At 55.8% G+C, this 15990-nt stretch overlaps 1 protein-coding gene across 1 annotated transcript in view; it reads left to right on the top strand.

The window, feature by feature from the left end:
• CCDC33 (coiled-coil domain containing 33) overlaps positions 1-15622 on the top strand; it is a 107726-nt gene extending 92104 nt beyond the window's left edge. Inside the window, exons 14-21 of the mRNA XM_055320094.1 lie at positions 10929-11097; positions 11347-11435; positions 11618-11749; positions 11845-11935; positions 12845-13011; positions 14044-14130; positions 14466-14579; positions 15457-15622. Coding sequence (XP_055176069.1) covers positions 10929-11097; positions 11347-11435; positions 11618-11749; positions 11845-11935; positions 12845-13011; positions 14044-14130; positions 14466-14579; positions 15457-15564 — 957 coding nt within the window. The 3' untranslated portion in view covers positions 15565-15622. The remainder of the gene's footprint in view (positions 1-10928; positions 11098-11346; positions 11436-11617; positions 11750-11844; positions 11936-12844; positions 13012-14043; positions 14131-14465; positions 14580-15456) is intronic.
• Positions 15623-15990: the final 368 nt, after the last annotated feature.

Raw genomic sequence — 15990 nt, 5'->3', positions numbered from 1 at the left:
GCCCCCTTAAAGACCGTAGCCCCGGTTCTCCCACCGCAGGTTGGCTCCCTGGGCCTATAGGACAGTCCTTCAGCCACGTCCAGTGAGCCCCACGTCACCGCAGCTCTGGCAACCCTCCCTGTGGGCCTCAGCTTCCTCCCTGGGAAGTCGGAATGAAAATGCCTCCCCTGCAGGCTCCTTGTTTGAACCAGAGAAAAAGTAGGGAAAGGGCCTGGCCAGTGCAGGCATTCACCAAGGCGGGGTGGGGCGGGGGGGGCGGGGCAGGAGGGGGCTCCGGTTATCAGGCCCCGTGGCCCCCGCGGGCCCCACCTGGGCCTAGTGTTCATAGTGTGACTTCCGAGGTGGATAGAAGGATCTGGTCTGATTTGCAAAGACTTAGGGTGTGTGTGTGCGTGCGCGTGTGTGTTTAGTACACTTTGTAGACGACACCCAGGTCTCACAGGGTTTGGCACTTGCTGTATCACCGTGGGCTAGTCAGTGTCCTCTCTGGCTCCCGTGGGCGATTTTTGGCAGAGGACACCCATCAGGAGTCCGAGATGGAGTTCACAGGCAGCTGCGGGAAAATGAACAAGGACCTTTCAGAGGAAGGACAGGTGTGGGGCTGGACAGCAGGACAGCAGGACAGCCCCGGCCTCTCCGCCACCCCCAGCGCCACCCCCACCCGCCGAGCTGAGGCCGCTCCCCGCCCATTCCAGCTTCGGCTGAAGGCAGAGCATCTGCGGGAGGCGGCTGCCCTCTGCGGGCGGCAGAGACAGACAGCAAGGCCGGAGCCCGGGCTGCCCTGCCAGCGGGCCTGGGGGTGCCCCGAAACCCAGAGCTTAGAGGGCTGCTCAGGGAAGGGCAAAGGAGGGAAGACGAGTGCTGGGCCCAGCAAACCCACCGCCGAGTTCAGGCTCATTACTCCCCCGTCCCCCCCGCTCTGCACCCACTCCCCCCACTGCAGAGGCCTGCCACCCTCACTGCCTCGGCTCGGACACCTGTCTACACCTGCCCCAGCCTCAGGCTTCTTCCTTCCCCTTGGAGAGTAAAGTCCCCCCTGCTCCTACCCCCGCTCCAGCCCCAGCCCTCCATACACTCCTCCATCTCCTCACTCTCCCAGAAGTCCTCTCTCTGTGCACCCCCACGCCTCTCCCCTACCTGGTGTCCCCAGCTCCCTCTGTCCCTTCTCAACCTCACTGTCCCCCTCACCCCATCCCCCACGTTGTGGCATTCAGAGCCCTGGCCAGGGTGACCCCTGCTCACCCCTGGTCACCCCCTCGAGGCCACACCCAGAGGCTCCGTCTGCAGATCAGAAGAGAAGCTATTGAGCCTTTTCACCTTTTTTTTTTTTCAAAAACCTAAATTGTGAAATGTGACCCACATGGGTTACCTTGAACACACACACACACACACACACAACCACAACCAAATTCTTATAAAGCAGATGCTCCCGTAACCACCGGCCAGGTCACTGAGCATAGAGCATCGCCAGCACCCAGAAGCCCCTCGTGCCCCCTCCCCTAGACGGGACCTGGGCACAGGCCCCTTGTCTAGCTTCGGGCCTCTATCCTGTCACCACCCAAGTGTGCCTCCCCAGGCCTGCGTCCTAACAGCCCATGGCTTGGCCTTTCTCTAAAGAGCATCACACCCCGCGGGTCATCTTGCGTGTGGCTCTCTTGTTCCACTTCATGTGTGAGATCCATCAGTGAGGCTGCCCGGGGCTCGGGTCCTTTTCACGGCTGCGTGGTGCTGCTGCGTCCCTGCGCCCTGTCCCAGAGGAGGTCCTCAGCGTCTCGCCAGCTCTTGAATGCTTTGAGGACGGGGTTTCCTCTTTGTATCCAGGTTTTAAGGTCATCTGCAGGCGGCAGGCGGAGCGTCTCTTTTACCCAACGTAGTGTTACCCAAAGACCCTCCTCTCTGAGCTCTGCGGCCTTGGCTTTGCCAGCCGCTTTCTGGCTCTTGCCCTGAACTTGAGGGCTCCTCTCCTGTTGCCACTTTCCTTTATCCTGGAGTGCCCCCCTCCCCAATTCTATACTTCCCTAGACTCTGGAAAATCTTCGGAGGCTTCCCTTGAACCTCCACAGGCTGCCCTCCCCACCCCACCTCCAGCCATGATGCTCCCCAAACTTGACCATCCTCAACTGCCTGTGACCACCCCACACCCCACATGCCTCATGCTTCCCCAGGCGGTACCTCTTTCTCCCCACTGGGTGCATGCACCTCTTCCCTGTCCCCCAAGACCACAGACCCCTCCTCCTCCTCTTCCTCCTCCTCCTCCTCCTCCTCCTCCTCCTGCAGCCCCTGCCCTCATCTCCATGCCCGCTGCCTCTGCTTGCTCAGGTCCCATCTCTTGTCGCTGGCCCACTGCACCTGGCCTGGTTCCCTCAGGGCTGGGCAGGCAGGGAGGGTCTTATCACACACACGCACATGCACACACACACCTGCCCTGTGTCTTCGGCCCTTCAGTGACCCTACAGGACAAGTCCAAGCCCCTGACACTAGCCCTCAAGGTCCTCTTCTGTTTGCCCTGCCCCTTCTCTAGCCACACCCCTGCACTCTCCTCCCTGCACCCTGCTTTCCAGAAATTGCCCTGCTTTGTTCCTCATCACATACACACCTCCCTGCCTTTGCCACGGTGTCTCCTCTGCCCAGAGAACCCACACCCACACCCACACCCGCACCCCGACATAACAGCTTCTCATCCTCAAGAGTCGACTCAGATTATCAATTCCTCCAGGAAGCCTCCCAGCCTAGCTTAAGAGCCTCTTTTGAGCTCCCCCCTGTCACAGGCACTCCCTGCCATCTCCTCTGTGCAGATAGGACATCCCACAGGCCGGGAGGGACAGTCGGGCTCCTCTGTGCTCCCTGGCTCCCCAGCATGGAACAGACCTGGCACAGAGTGGCGCTCAGCAAGTGTTGGTTGGCTGCATGAGTAGGAGCTGCTTCCAGCCTGGGCTTTATAACTGAGTCTCTGTGACTTTGGACCTCAAGGCATTTCTGGTCAACCTGGCCGTAGTGGCTACAGGTATGTTTAAATGCCCCCACTTGGATGACACCCCTCAGATCCCACCATGAGAATGTCTGAAGGGGGAGGAGGGAGTAAGTATTGTCCTCTCAGGCTCTGATGAAAGATAACCACGATCCTTTCTTTTTAGTTAATAATAAGGAGAGTGAGGAGTGGGCAGGCCCCCGGGTCTGTAACATGGGTGATAATCATACCTTCTATGCCTGGTACCCAGGGCTAGTATAAGACTAATTTTTTTTAAAGCACTTGTAAGGGGACACTCAGGTGGCTCAGCAGTTGACTGTCTGCCTTCAGTCCAGGGCATGATCCTGGAGTCCTGGGATCGGGTCCCATGTCGGGCTCCCGGCATGGAGCCTGCTTCTCCCTCACCTGAGTCTTTGCCTCTCTCTGTGTGTCTCTCATGAATAAATAAATAAAATCTTTTTTAAAGAATAAATAAATAAATAAATAAATAAATAATAAAATAAAATAAAATAAAATAAAATACTTGGCAAGTGGTACAGGGACCGGAGCCAACGTCGTCCTCTGGGCTAGGGCCCGAGCTGACCCTCCACACACCCACTCACCCTGTAGCCGCCCCCGGTTAGGGCTATTTTCCCGCTCCATGTATGAGGACCCGGAGGCTCAGAGCTCAGCTGCCCCCCTCGTGGTGTGGCAGAGGGGTTATTTGAATCTGGGGCTGCTACCTGATGCTTCTCACCTCAACAGAGCCTGAGAGCCCAGAGTCCTCTGGGGGACCCCAGGGTGAGAGAGGCACAGAGGGCGCTCGGGGTCAGACACGGGCAGAGTCGGTGTCCCCAGAGAATGTGCTAGCCCAGAGGGGAGGCGGGGAGAGCGGGCACCCTACCCACCAGCTCCAGAGCAGCCCGGGAACTGGGGGAAGGAGAGGGCAGAGAGGCAGAACCACAGCGGGAATCTGGGACGCAGTGTCGTGATCTCAAGGCCCGGCTGTGACGCAGAGCGCGGCCCTGGGCCGAGAGCCTAGCCGGGCTGTGGGACAGGTCAGGGCCTTGCTGCCAAGGTCACTGCTCAGCTGCGGAGGTGGGTGAAGCTGAGAAGGGAGGCGCAGCGCTGGGCGGCCACTCCTCTGGGCCCCATGGGCAGAGGGCGCTGGCTGGGCCAGAGGCGCAGGGAGGCAGGCCACGGTCCTCTCCACCCTCCCAGGGAGGCAGCACCACAGACGGCAGCAGGCCAGGGTGCCGGAGCGGCCTGTGGGAGGTCTCTAGGGCTGAGTTTCAAGGCGCAGAGTCCCAAAGGACCCGCTGCCCTCCCCCTAGCAGGGGCCATCTGGCTGAGGCGAGGACACCCCTTCGGGAGTCATGCTCTCCCTCCGCCTCCTTTTCCCTTGCTCTGGGTCTCAGCTCTCTTCATTTGTCAGGAGGGGAGAATGTTAGAAAGAGAGGCTCGCTCACCCCCAAGACCATGGAACTCGGGAACAATAGGACCTTAGAAAGAGCGGGGCCCGGATGAGAGGAGGGGCGACCCCCCCAACACCCTGCATGCACACGTGCATATGTGCACATGCACACCCCCATGTGGACGATAAGAAGACCAGGGGCAGTTGTGGGAACAGGGTTCTCATGTTCAGCATGAGTGCAGGCATGAAGGAGGGCACGAGAGTGTGTGCGGGAGGGGAAGCGTGGCTCCCATGCCTGAGAGAGGCCTCCATGCGAGCCTTCAGACTTGGCATCTGAGTTGCCACAGCGCTGGAAGGGGACTGGTCCACACCTGAGGAGATGGCTGGGACCAAGGCCAGCCAGGAGGATCTCAGCCCGCCACCCGCTCACACTCCGACTGCCGGGCCTGGGGCTCCAGCATCTGGCAGAGCTGTTCCCTGCTCGGGGCTGCTGCTGTCCCCCTACCCCTACCCTGGGCGCCCTGTCCTCGATCAGGGAGGCCCATGGCTCCCTGTGGAGCAGATGGGAGAACTCCTTCCACCTCCACCCCGAGGCAGTCTTGACCTCAGAGACAAAGGACAGAATGGGGCTTGGGGACATCAGATGGACACTGACCACTCCCCCATCACTGCCACTCAACTTCTGTAGACCAGTTGAGCTCAAGTCAAGCCAGGACTCATTCTTTCTTCTCTCTGGGTGAGGCCTCCACCCCTCCTCTATCAAGGAGGTACAAGGAGCGTAGCTTTTTGAATAGAGTTGGATTCCAGGGCTAGAGCCACATTTGCAAGCCAGTTGAGCTTGGACATGTCCCTGAAGCCATCAGAGTCTCACAGAGTCTCACTGGATCCTCTGAGGCATTGTGTAGGCCCCTAACAAGGATCAGTATTCAGGCTTCTCCTCCTCAGAGGGCCCTGCCAGGAGGCGGAGCAGAACCCTCCCTGCGCTCCACAGAAGTCTGGACAGGGCCTCACAGCAGGAGGAGGGGCCATGAGGGCCTGGGGGCAGGGCCCATTGGGAGCATCCAAACTCAGGGCTGAGAAGAACCCATTACTGCTGAGAGCTGGGAGGATCCCCGGAGGAGAACCACGGTATGGAGGCTTCATGTGCATAAACAGACTTGAGCCAGGATTCATTTATTTTTTAATTCGTTAGATGTTTTTACCTTTTTTATGTGAAGTACACACATTCAAACACATGCACAGAACATAAGCATGTTCACTGCAATGTTATATCATAAAGTGAACATGTGTGTGTAAGCCCCACGTGTCCCACAGGTCAAGAAGTGTAGCACTGCCAACACCGTAAAAACTCCCTCACACCCCCAGTCACTGCCCCCACTGCCCCACATAGATCTCACACCCTGACTTCCAACTCTAGTGCTTCAGATTGCCTGGTTTTTTGTTTTGTTTTGTTTTTTAAAGATTTTATTCATTTATTTGAGGAAGAGAGAGAATGTGTGCAGAAGCAGGGGGGACAGGCAAACGGAGAGGGAGAAGCAGACTCCCCACTGAGCAGGAAATCAAGGGTTGGGGGGTGCTGCTCCATCCCAGGCCCCTGGGATCATGACTTGAGCTGAAGGCAGACACTTAACCAACTGAGCCACTCAGATGCCCCAAGTTTGCCTGGTTTTGAGCCAAATCTATATGGAATCATAGGGTAGGTACTTCATGCCCAGCTGCTTTTGCCTGAGATTTTTTTTTCAGATTTTATTTATTTATTCATGAGAGACACACAGAGAGAGAGAGAGGCAGAGACACAGGCAGAGGGAGAAGCAGGCTCCACTCATGGACCTGACGTGGTACTCAATCCCGGGTCTCCAGGACCAGGCCCTGGACTGAAGGCAGCGCTAAACCACTGAGCCACCCCGGCTGCCCCTTTGGTTCGAGATTATGTGTGAGAGATTCCCCTCTGTGGTTTCGTGTAGTTGACGCTCATTTATTTTTACTGCTGTCTATATTCCATTGTATGAGTAGAGTGTGTCTCTGTTCTAGTGTGATGGGCATTTGTGTGATTTCCATTTGGGATTCATACAAGTGATGGTTCAAGGAATGTTCTCACATCTGCTTCTTGATGCATGGATGCACTCGTTTGTGTTGGGTACACACACAGAAGTAGGTGAGGATCGCCTACATTCAACCCGAATAGTATCCAGTAGGCAGGTGTTTCCCCAAAGCAAAGGTGGCCCTTCAGGTCCCCCCAGCAGTGAATAAGTATTCACACCCTCACCCACATTTGACACCATTGGGATCATTTTGTTCCGTTCTTGTCATTCTAATTGGTGTATCATAGTATCTTCTTGTGGTTTTAAAAGACTACTGAGGGTGGGCACCAATTCACATGTTTATTGACTTATTCTATCAAGTGCCAGTCAAATCCCTTGTCCATTATTCTCTTGGGTGGTCTATTTTTTCTTATTAATTTGCAAAAGTTATTTTTCCATCTGAATATGAGCTTATCATCGTCGTGCGTATTGCAAATATCTCTTACTGGTCTTGCCCATTCACCATTAAATATATTTTTAAAAGATTTTATTTATTTATTCATGATAGACACAGAGACAGAGGCAGAGACACAGGCAGAGGGAGAAGCAGGCTCCCTGCAGGGAACCTGATGTGGGACTCGATCCCGGGTCTCCAGGATCAGGCCCTGGGCTGAAGGTGGCACTAAACCAGTGAGCCCTCCGGGCTGCTCCCATTAAATATTTTAATATGTTAAAGATATTAAAAGAAAATAATATCTTTTCATGAGTAGAGGCTCTTAACTTAAATAGCCTAAACTTATTAATCCTTTCCACTCTGGTTTGTGCTTTTTTTGTGTCCTGTTACTCAATACCTTTCCCTCCCATTAGGTCTTAATGATATTCTTGGCCTTGTCTTTTAGAGGCCTTACTGTTTTACCTCTTACCCTTCGATCTCCACCTATCTGGAACTTAATGTTGTTTATGATATGTGAGAGCAGCCAAGTTTCCCTTTCCCTTATAGATATCAGATGGATGCAGCACCATTTACTACCATCGCAGTCCTTTCCCTGCAGCCCTCAAATGCCACCCTTGTCATGAATTAAGGGTCCATATACATGTGGGTCTGTTTCAAGTCTCTCTATCCTGCCTCTTTGGCCTACTTATCAATCTTTGCACTGATATAACTCTATCTGAATTGCTCTAGCTTTATCATAAGTCTTGATAGCCAATAAAGCAAGTCTTCCCAACTGTTCCTTTTCAACAATATTTTAGCTATACTTTCCCTTTTATTTCTCACACATTATAGAATCAGCTTGTCTATTCCTACACACACACACACACACACACACACAGTTATTATTTTTATTGGGAGTGCATTGAATCCATAAATCAATTTTGGGAAGAACTAATTCTTTAAATACTCCATGTTTTAATCCATGAACATGGTATGACCCTCAATATATTTAGATTTAAATTCTTTTTAATTTAAAAAGAATGGATATGTTCTTATTAGAAATATAAGATTAGAGGGCAGCCCAGGTAGCTCAGCGGTTTAGCGCTGCCTTCAGCCCAGGGCCTGATCCTGGAGACCCGGGATGGAGTCCCACATCAGGCTCCCTGCATGGAGCCTGCTTCCCCCTCTGCCTGTGTCTCTGCCTCTCTCCCTCTCTCTGTGTCTCTCATGAATAAATAAATAAAATATATTTTTTTAAAAAATATAAAATTAGAGTGGAGTGCCTGGGTTGCTCAGTCAGCTAAGTGCCAGACTCTTGATTTCAGCTCAGGTCATGATCTCAGGGTCATGAGATCAAACACTGCATCGTGCTCTGTGCTGGGGGCATAGAGCCTGCTTAAGATTCTCTCTCTCTCCCTCTTTCTCTGTCCCTCCATCCCACTCCCCTATGACTCACATGCTTTCTCTCTCTCTCTCTCTCTCTCTCTCTCTCAAAAAAAATATATATATATAATATACAACTAGAAATGAAACAAGTATTCCTTTTTTTTTTTTGAAACAAGTATTCCTTTCCCTTCCTAAACACAACAGTAGCCACTGTTCTTATATATCTATGTGCACACACACATACACCAGTTTTGGATGGGATCATAGTAATTTGCCACGTGCTTTTTTGCTTTTTTATTTAACAATATTGTGTAGACATCTCTCTGTGTCAGAACAATTTATCTAGGTCACTCTTTGTAAGTACTGCCTGTAGCTAGAGATGGAGTGTGCCTGAGTAGAAATCTACAGACTGAACTCACTGAGCATCTTGGAACATGTTTTCTTGCATGTCTGTGTGTTCCTTTAGGAGATTTAATCCTATAAGCAAAGAAACCCATTTGGATACTGCTGTAATTATTCGGAGCATACATAATAAAAGTCTGAGGTAGGCTGGGGAATGAGAAGAGGGATGAATTTCCCTTTCCAAAATAACATTGCTTCTTCTTGACAGTCCTGGGCTGTCAGTCACGGAACTGCCAGAAATGGAAGATGTAGAGCACAGCAGAGGAGTGGGCGAGGTAGCCCAGCGTGAGGGCAGCAGGGATGAGGAGGAAGGGGCCTGACCTGGTGATTAAAGCAGCCCCTTAAAGCAGTGATTAAAGCACTGAGCAGAAGTGGGGCGAGAAGAGAATAGGATGAGAAGCCAAGCCATACTTGTCCTGGACAGGGTCCTATGCTGGTTGCCACACAGACTGACTCTGAGCTTTGAGATAACCCTGTGATTAGTCTGTAAGAGAAATCTAAAGTTCAAGAAGATGAAGGGACCTGTCTGGGCTCAGTGAGTCAGTGTCCACACTGGGCTTCTGACCAAAGCCTGACCACAAAGCCCCTGTGTCTCTAAGCTGAGCCTCTTAGTGAACAACGCTGGGCCCAGATGGGCCGATCTAGAAGTGCCAAGGCCTGGAACTCAAGTGGGGCAGGTGCTGGGGAGATGGGCCCCACACTGGCACCAGTTAGAGGGAGTCTGGCCAGAAGGCTAGACAGTGGCAGGTGACAAGTGGTGTCTGATGAGTCCCTGCTGTCTGGGAACCCTTCTCTAAGGAGCCAGTGGCCCACGGGCAGCAGGTTGGAGGCAGTAGCTGGGAGCCTGTCTACATCCCCGGTCAGCAGGGGGCCCAGGTAGGAGTTGGGAGCAGAGCTCCGCTTCCTGGGAACTTGTGCACCTGGCGGGACCTAGGAGCCCTCACTCCCACATGCCAGGCCTCCCTAGCCTCAGGAAAGCCACAGGCCACGAGGGCTTAGCAAACTGCCAGCCTCACTTCCCTCCTCCCACCTCCTCTCCCTCTATCAACCTTCCTGGTCTCATATTTTGAGTCCCTCTTTCATATTTATATTTAAGAAACTCCCTTTTAAAAATTTTTTCTAAATAACAGTAGGGAATTTTTGTATTACAAAACAAATGTCATTAATGTAGTCCATTCATCTCCTACACATACATGAAGGTAGACGTTAATTTTTTCCCCACGCCAAGATTATCCTGATCATCCTTTTTAGGGAGCTGCTTCTACCACTTAATTTTTTTTTTTAAAGATTGTTATTTCTTCATGAGAGAAACACAGAGAGAGGCAGAGACACAGGCAGAGGGGGAAGCAGGCTCGATGCAGGGAGCCCAACGTGGGACTCGATTCCAGGACCCTGGGATCACATCCTGAGCCGAAGGCAGATGCTCAATCACTGAGCCACCCGGGTGCCCCTGCTTCTACCACTTCTCAACATACTGTGCAGTTTCCCTGGATGGGGGCATGTGGCAGGATGGCACAGTGCTTAAGAGCAGACTCAAGGGCCAGCAGGCCTGGGTTTCAGACCCTCTCTCTGCCACTCATTAGTTTCATGACTGAGCGAGTTACACACCTCTCCAGGCCTTGGTTTCCCCGTCAGTACAATGAGGATGATGACAGGCTAGATTTGAGGCTCAGTGTGGGGAACTAAGTGAGGGAGGGCCTCGCCCAGAATACACTGGGTGTCTGGTGAGCACCAGATACTAGGACTATTGTTATTCCTAACCAAAGACAGAGCCCGTCAGCCTGGCCTGACTTTATACACAAGATCTCATAGCTGGATCCCAGCCTTGACCTCAAGTCTTTATCTGAGTCTCCTGGGCCTACCCAATGTCTCTTCCTGCCCCCTGGGATGGTCGGGGGCTGGGGCCGGGGCTCAGCCACAAGTAGCACTCAGTGGGTTCTCAGTGACATGAGTAAGGAGGACAGGGATTAGAAAAGGGGAGAAGGAGAAGGCAGAGAAATGGTTTGGAGTTAGCCAGACTCTGGAACCCAGCCTTTCGAGACTGTCACTTGTGGGCTCCTTCACCAGGTGTGTGAGCCCCAGGTCCCCTCCTTGTTGGCATCACGGGAAGAGCCACAGCCCCTGGGAGAGACCACCAGGGTGATTCCTCTCCCGTGGCCAGGAGGGGGGAGACCATGTCATAACCACCCACCTAAGGAGTTGCTAAGACTCAAGGGCACAGCTTGGAGTTCAGTCTGCTCGTTGGCCCGCTGACTTGCAAGTGTGGATGTGGGGTGGGGACCCCGGGGGGGCTGGGGACTCGCTTCTGAGCTCTGGGACCCACAGGAGTTAAACAACTACCGGCGGGCCATGCAGAAGATGGCAGAGGACATCCTGTCCCTGCGGAAACAGACCAGCATGCTGGAGGCCGAGAACCGCATGCTGAGGAGCCAGCTGACCCAAGAGGAGGGGGAAGAGGAGCAGGACAACAGCAACGCCCAGAAGCTGGATGAGGGTACACGGGCCACGGAAGGCATCCGGGGGCCGGGCTGAGCCCAGGCTCTGGATGGCGGGCCAGGGTTGGGGGAGCCTTTCCCAGCCGCGCCTGCCCCTGGACACCAGCAGGGGCCCACACCCTCTCAGGAACGGGGAGTGGAGACTCCAGTCCTCTGTCTCAAGCCCCGGGACTGAGAGACCCCTGCCCCCACCCAGCTGTGCTGAGTTGGAGATGCCTCTTCCCTGAGCCAGCTCCCTCCCCCACCAGTGTCCATGAAGCAGAAACTGGTGCTGAGTGAGCTGGACATGAAGAAATTGAGGGACAAAGTGCAATATTTGCAGAATGAGCTGATTCGAGTGAGCCGGGGCTGGGGGGCTGAGGGGAGGGGAGCTGGGGGGTATTCAGCCAAGTGTCTGGTAGCAGATGGGAGAGAGGCATGGAGGGATGGGCTCACTGCAGTGGAAGGCTCAGTGGAGGGGCCCAGGGTGACCCGAGGCACCCCTTCTTTCCCCACCCCACCCCCTTCCCCCACCATCAGAAGAATGATCGAGAGAAGGAGCTGCTCCTCCTGCACCAGGCTCAGCAGCCACAGGCCACGCTGCTGAAACGGTACCAGGACAAGCTGCAGAAGATGAAGGTGCTGGAGGAGACTGTGCGGCACCAGGAGAAGGCAGGAGTCACAGGGGCCAGCCCGCCGGGCGCCAGCCTCGGAGTGCAAGGTGGGGAGACCCCCGGCCAGCCCAGCCTCTGTGCTCTGCCCTCCAGGTGATCGAGAGGATGGAGCGGGTGCTGGAGGACAAGCTGCGGGATTGGAGGGAGCCCCTGCTAAACAGGCCTCAGGGAAAGCCTCCCATGGGTGCGTCTGCTCCCCGGCCTTTGTCCCACCCCTGGGGGCCCCGGCTACCCACAGCAGTGGCTCCAAGGGCAGAACTGGGGCAAAGGATGCGACCTCCCTACGGATGCAGGCAGGGAGGGGCTCTCAAGGGTCCCCTGGGCTCCCTTCTGCCAAGGAGCCCCTCAGGATGCGTTGGGACCATGTGTGAGCCAGGCTGGAAAGAGAGCGGGTCCTGCTCAGACCCCAGAGGAGATGCCCCCTCCTCAGAACATCTGGAGCAAGCAGTCAGGGGCTGCCCGAGAGGAGGGGCGACCTAACCCTTCCCGGTACCTCCTCGTCTCCCCAAGTTCTTCAGGGAGTCTGCTTCTACAGAACAAACAGTACTGGCCTTGATGTTAAGCAAAGCCACCTAGAACTGGCCAACTGGGTGGCTCAGACGAGCTGGGGAGAAGCGGGGGGGCCCAGGCAGGGAGCCCCCGAGCCTCCCGTGCAGCCTCACCGGGAAGCCCTGAGTGCCCAGCCCTGCGTCAGCCTTCACTGCATGGGTGTTGGCGGGGGCCGCTTCGGGAGGCCTTCGGGAATCAGCGCAAGCCGGGGCTGCCTTCCAGGAACCCCAGAGTCATCCCAGAGTGGGGCCTAGGGAGGCCGAGGGGGGCCGAGGGCTCAGAGCATGGGCAGGCCAGGGGCGGGAAGGAAGGAAAGAGAGCAGCGAAGAGCTACAATAGACCCAGGGCCAACGGGGAGCACTGGGGGCGGGTTCTAAGGAGCCTAGAATGATGCCTAAGGCCTGTGGCCCCGGTTCCGTTGGCGTCAGGGAGCCACGGAAGACTTGGGAGCAGAGGAGGAGCAGAATGGAGCACAACCGGGGCGGAGCAGGCCGGGGGCATGCGGACGGAAAGCCCATCTCAGAGCCTGTGGCCCCGTCCGCAGCCTTCCCCGTGCTCCCAGCCTCCGGCCTTCTGCTGGGGACCGCAGGAGAGCCCCTGCCTGCTGACCTGTACTCAGCCTTGCTGGCAGAGAACTCCCGGCTGCGGGCAGAGCTGGAGAAGAACCGCCACCAGCCGGCCCCCATCATCCTGCAGCAGCAGGCCCTGCCGGTAAGAGCCACCAGCACCCACTCGGCCCGGGCCGGCCCAACAGGTGGTGGGTGCTTAGCGGTCGTACCCAGCACAATCCGAGTAGAAGACCATGACCAGGCGCTGGGCTTCCGGGGTCTCCAGCGTGCCCCCAGCGCTCAGTCCTGCTCTTTTCTCCCGGGGGGAGCACACGTGGGCCTGCAGCCTCCACATTCGCCCTTGGCTAGCAGCCTGGGAGAAAGCAGGTCCCTCGTGGCCCCTGACCTTTGATCCCTATTGCCATCTGGCTGGCCTGCACTTGAACTTGGCGCCAGCCTCTCTGAGCTCTGTCCTGGAGCATTTCCTGAGATGGTACAGCCTTGGAGAGCCTTTTCCCCATCCCAGGAGGACCCCGGGGAGTTGGGAACAGGAGGAGACCTGGCAGAGAGACTGCAAGAGACAGATGGCCCAGGCCACTCCAAGGGCACAGAGACCTTGCCCGCACAGGTGGGTGTCCTGGCCCCAGAAGTGCCCGAGCCCCGCTCCATCTCCAAGGCTGCTGCCGGTGCCCCTGCTTTATGCAAACCCAAAGACAAGACATTGGAATTACAGAAGAGGGGTGGGCAGGGAGCCCAGGAGAGCTCTTCTCTTCATCCCGGGACTTGCAGGAGGTGAGTTCTGTTTGAAAGCACACTTGATGCATGGACATCCAGGTAAAGTGTGGGGACAGGGGAGCCCTTGCTTCCATAGTCTTCACTTTACAAAAAAGACACTCTCCTCCAAGATTCCTAGCTGGGCGCACTCGGGGGCTGCTTAGTGCGGTTTACGTTTAGAAAGTGACTTGCAGAAACTCCGCATAAGCAAAGTCCCTGGGGGAGGACAGGGGTGACAAAAGTACCTGCCATCTCAAGTCAGCTTCGGGAGGAGGGTTCGGCGCTGGGCCTGAAGCTCTGCGCTGGGGAGCTGGGAACTCAGACCTGGCTGGCGTCTCCCTCAGTGGCTCACAGCCCCCCGAGCTCCCACGGCTGTGGTCCCCGTGGGAGCCGAGTGGGTGAGTCTCCGTTTCGCCCACAGGATCTCCTTGCCAGCACTTCGGACAAGTTCAGCCTTCTGGCCAAGCTAGAACGAGCTCAGAGCCGGATCCTGTCCCTGGAGAGCCAGGTAGGTGAGCCCGGCAGGGGCCAGTCAGGCTGGGCACACTTGCCACTCAGCCCTTGACCTTTAGGCTTCCAAGTACGGCCAGGGTTGTGACTCCATGTGTGACCAGGGTCAGGGCTCAGCGTATTGTTGGAACTCAGAGGTCAGTCCGTGTCTGGATCAGGCTGCCCCTCCCCACCCACCCCTGCCACACCTGATGTCTCTGTAAGGCAGCAGGCCCCCGGTGGCCAGGGCTTTGCTTTCTACCTGGAGAGGAGGCTCAGGCTCTGGTTGTCCTGGCTCGAGGGATGGGCCTTGCTGCCCAGCGGTTCCCCATTTGTCCCTCTCCGTGTTTGCAGTTAGAGGACTCGGCTCGACGCTGGGGACGAGAGAAGCAGGACTTGGCCACACGGCTGCAGGAGCAGGAGTACGGCTTGGGGCACCCCTCAAACTCCATCATCACTGACCTGCCCGTGAGTGATCCCTCTGGACAAGCTCCGTGGGGTGCATGCAGTGGGGCTGGCAGCTGCCACCCCTGACCTTGAGTCACTACTAGGCCTCAAGAAGCACTGTCAGGGGAACCTGCAGTCAGAACACCTGCACCCAGTTTCTGCCCTGTTACCGTCAGAAGCCCTGGCCTGGTCTGCACGCCCCACTTGCCTGAGGGGAAGAGAAAGCCCCCCTGACCCTACCCCCTTCCCACGGGTGGTGGTGAGAATCAAGGGGACATGGCCATGGATGAAGGGTTTGTCCACACAGGCATTTCTGGAATGCTCTGGCCCTGGCTGTACTTTAGCACTGGATTTGCTCATGAGCAGAGTAGCTGTAGCCCCCACCCAACCCCAGAGCCCGAGTGCTCTCCCGTGAGCACAGCGACTTGGCACCTGCAATGCTGCACACCTGCCGGGGATGGGAACACATTGCCAGAGAGGAATGCTGCTGGCCCCCTACACACAAATAGACCTCTTCACGACCCCCTCAAGCTCAGCCCCAAATCCCCAAGCCTCCCAGAGCAACACCCCTGCTAGCTCCTGCTCCTGATCATCAGGGTTCTGCTCATTCCCAGACTTCCAGGAAGGGCTGAAGAGGATGGGGGATGAGGGTGGGGACCAACAGGGAAAGCAGGGCTAGCTACCTTTGCAAACTCGCTTGCTAAGACCTAGGGGCTCATAGAGAATTGGGTGGGCCTGCCATGGTTAGACAGGTTTGGAACCCTTTGTGAAGGCATGGCCCACTGGTTTGGATCCTCTGAGGCCTGGCCTGCCAGGCAAGATGCTCTCTGATGGGTACCTCTCCCCCGGGGGAGAGGGGCAGAAGTGCACTCACTTTGCTTTGCTTTACATACCACAGAACTCCCTGGCCCACACCAAGGACCACAGACGACCCTTGAAGCTGGACCCCTTGATGCCCAGCTCAGACACTAAGCTCAACAAGCCTTCAAATTCCCAGAACACCTGAGTCTTGGCTGATCTGAGTAGCTGGAGCAGGCCTCCCTCCCTGTGCGCTGGAGAGTCTGGTTCCACCCCCCAAATGACTGTATTAAATGGTGTAGGTCAGTGAGCCTTCGCCTCTTTCCTGGAGTAGGGCAGCCTAGGGGGCCCGGTTTCCTCCGTCCAGGTCCCACTCTGAGCCCGGACCCTCTGCTACGGCCCTATAGCCGCCTGCCTATCCCAGAAGCTACTATCTTGGGAGAGCCAAAGGCCATAGAGGACTGAGGAGGGTGAGAAGAGAAGAGGCCTCCCAAAGTAGGAGCTCTTCTAGACCTCCAGAGGAAATGAGACCACCAGAGGCCAGCTCCACTGGGAAATGTGAGGGAGGCTGCAACTTTCCACTTGCCCCCAAACATCTCATAGCTGAAATCCCTTCTTTCAAGTTTCATTTATC

This window comes from Nyctereutes procyonoides, unplaced genomic scaffold (assembly GCF_905146905.1).
Source record: "Nyctereutes procyonoides isolate TBG_1078 unplaced genomic scaffold, NYPRO_anot_genome, whole genome shotgun sequence".
NCBI classification, from domain to species: Eukaryota; Metazoa; Chordata; class Mammalia; order Carnivora; family Canidae; genus Nyctereutes; species Nyctereutes procyonoides.
Note: the sequence above shows the minus strand (reverse complement) of the source record. Positions and strands in the feature narration are given on the sequence as shown.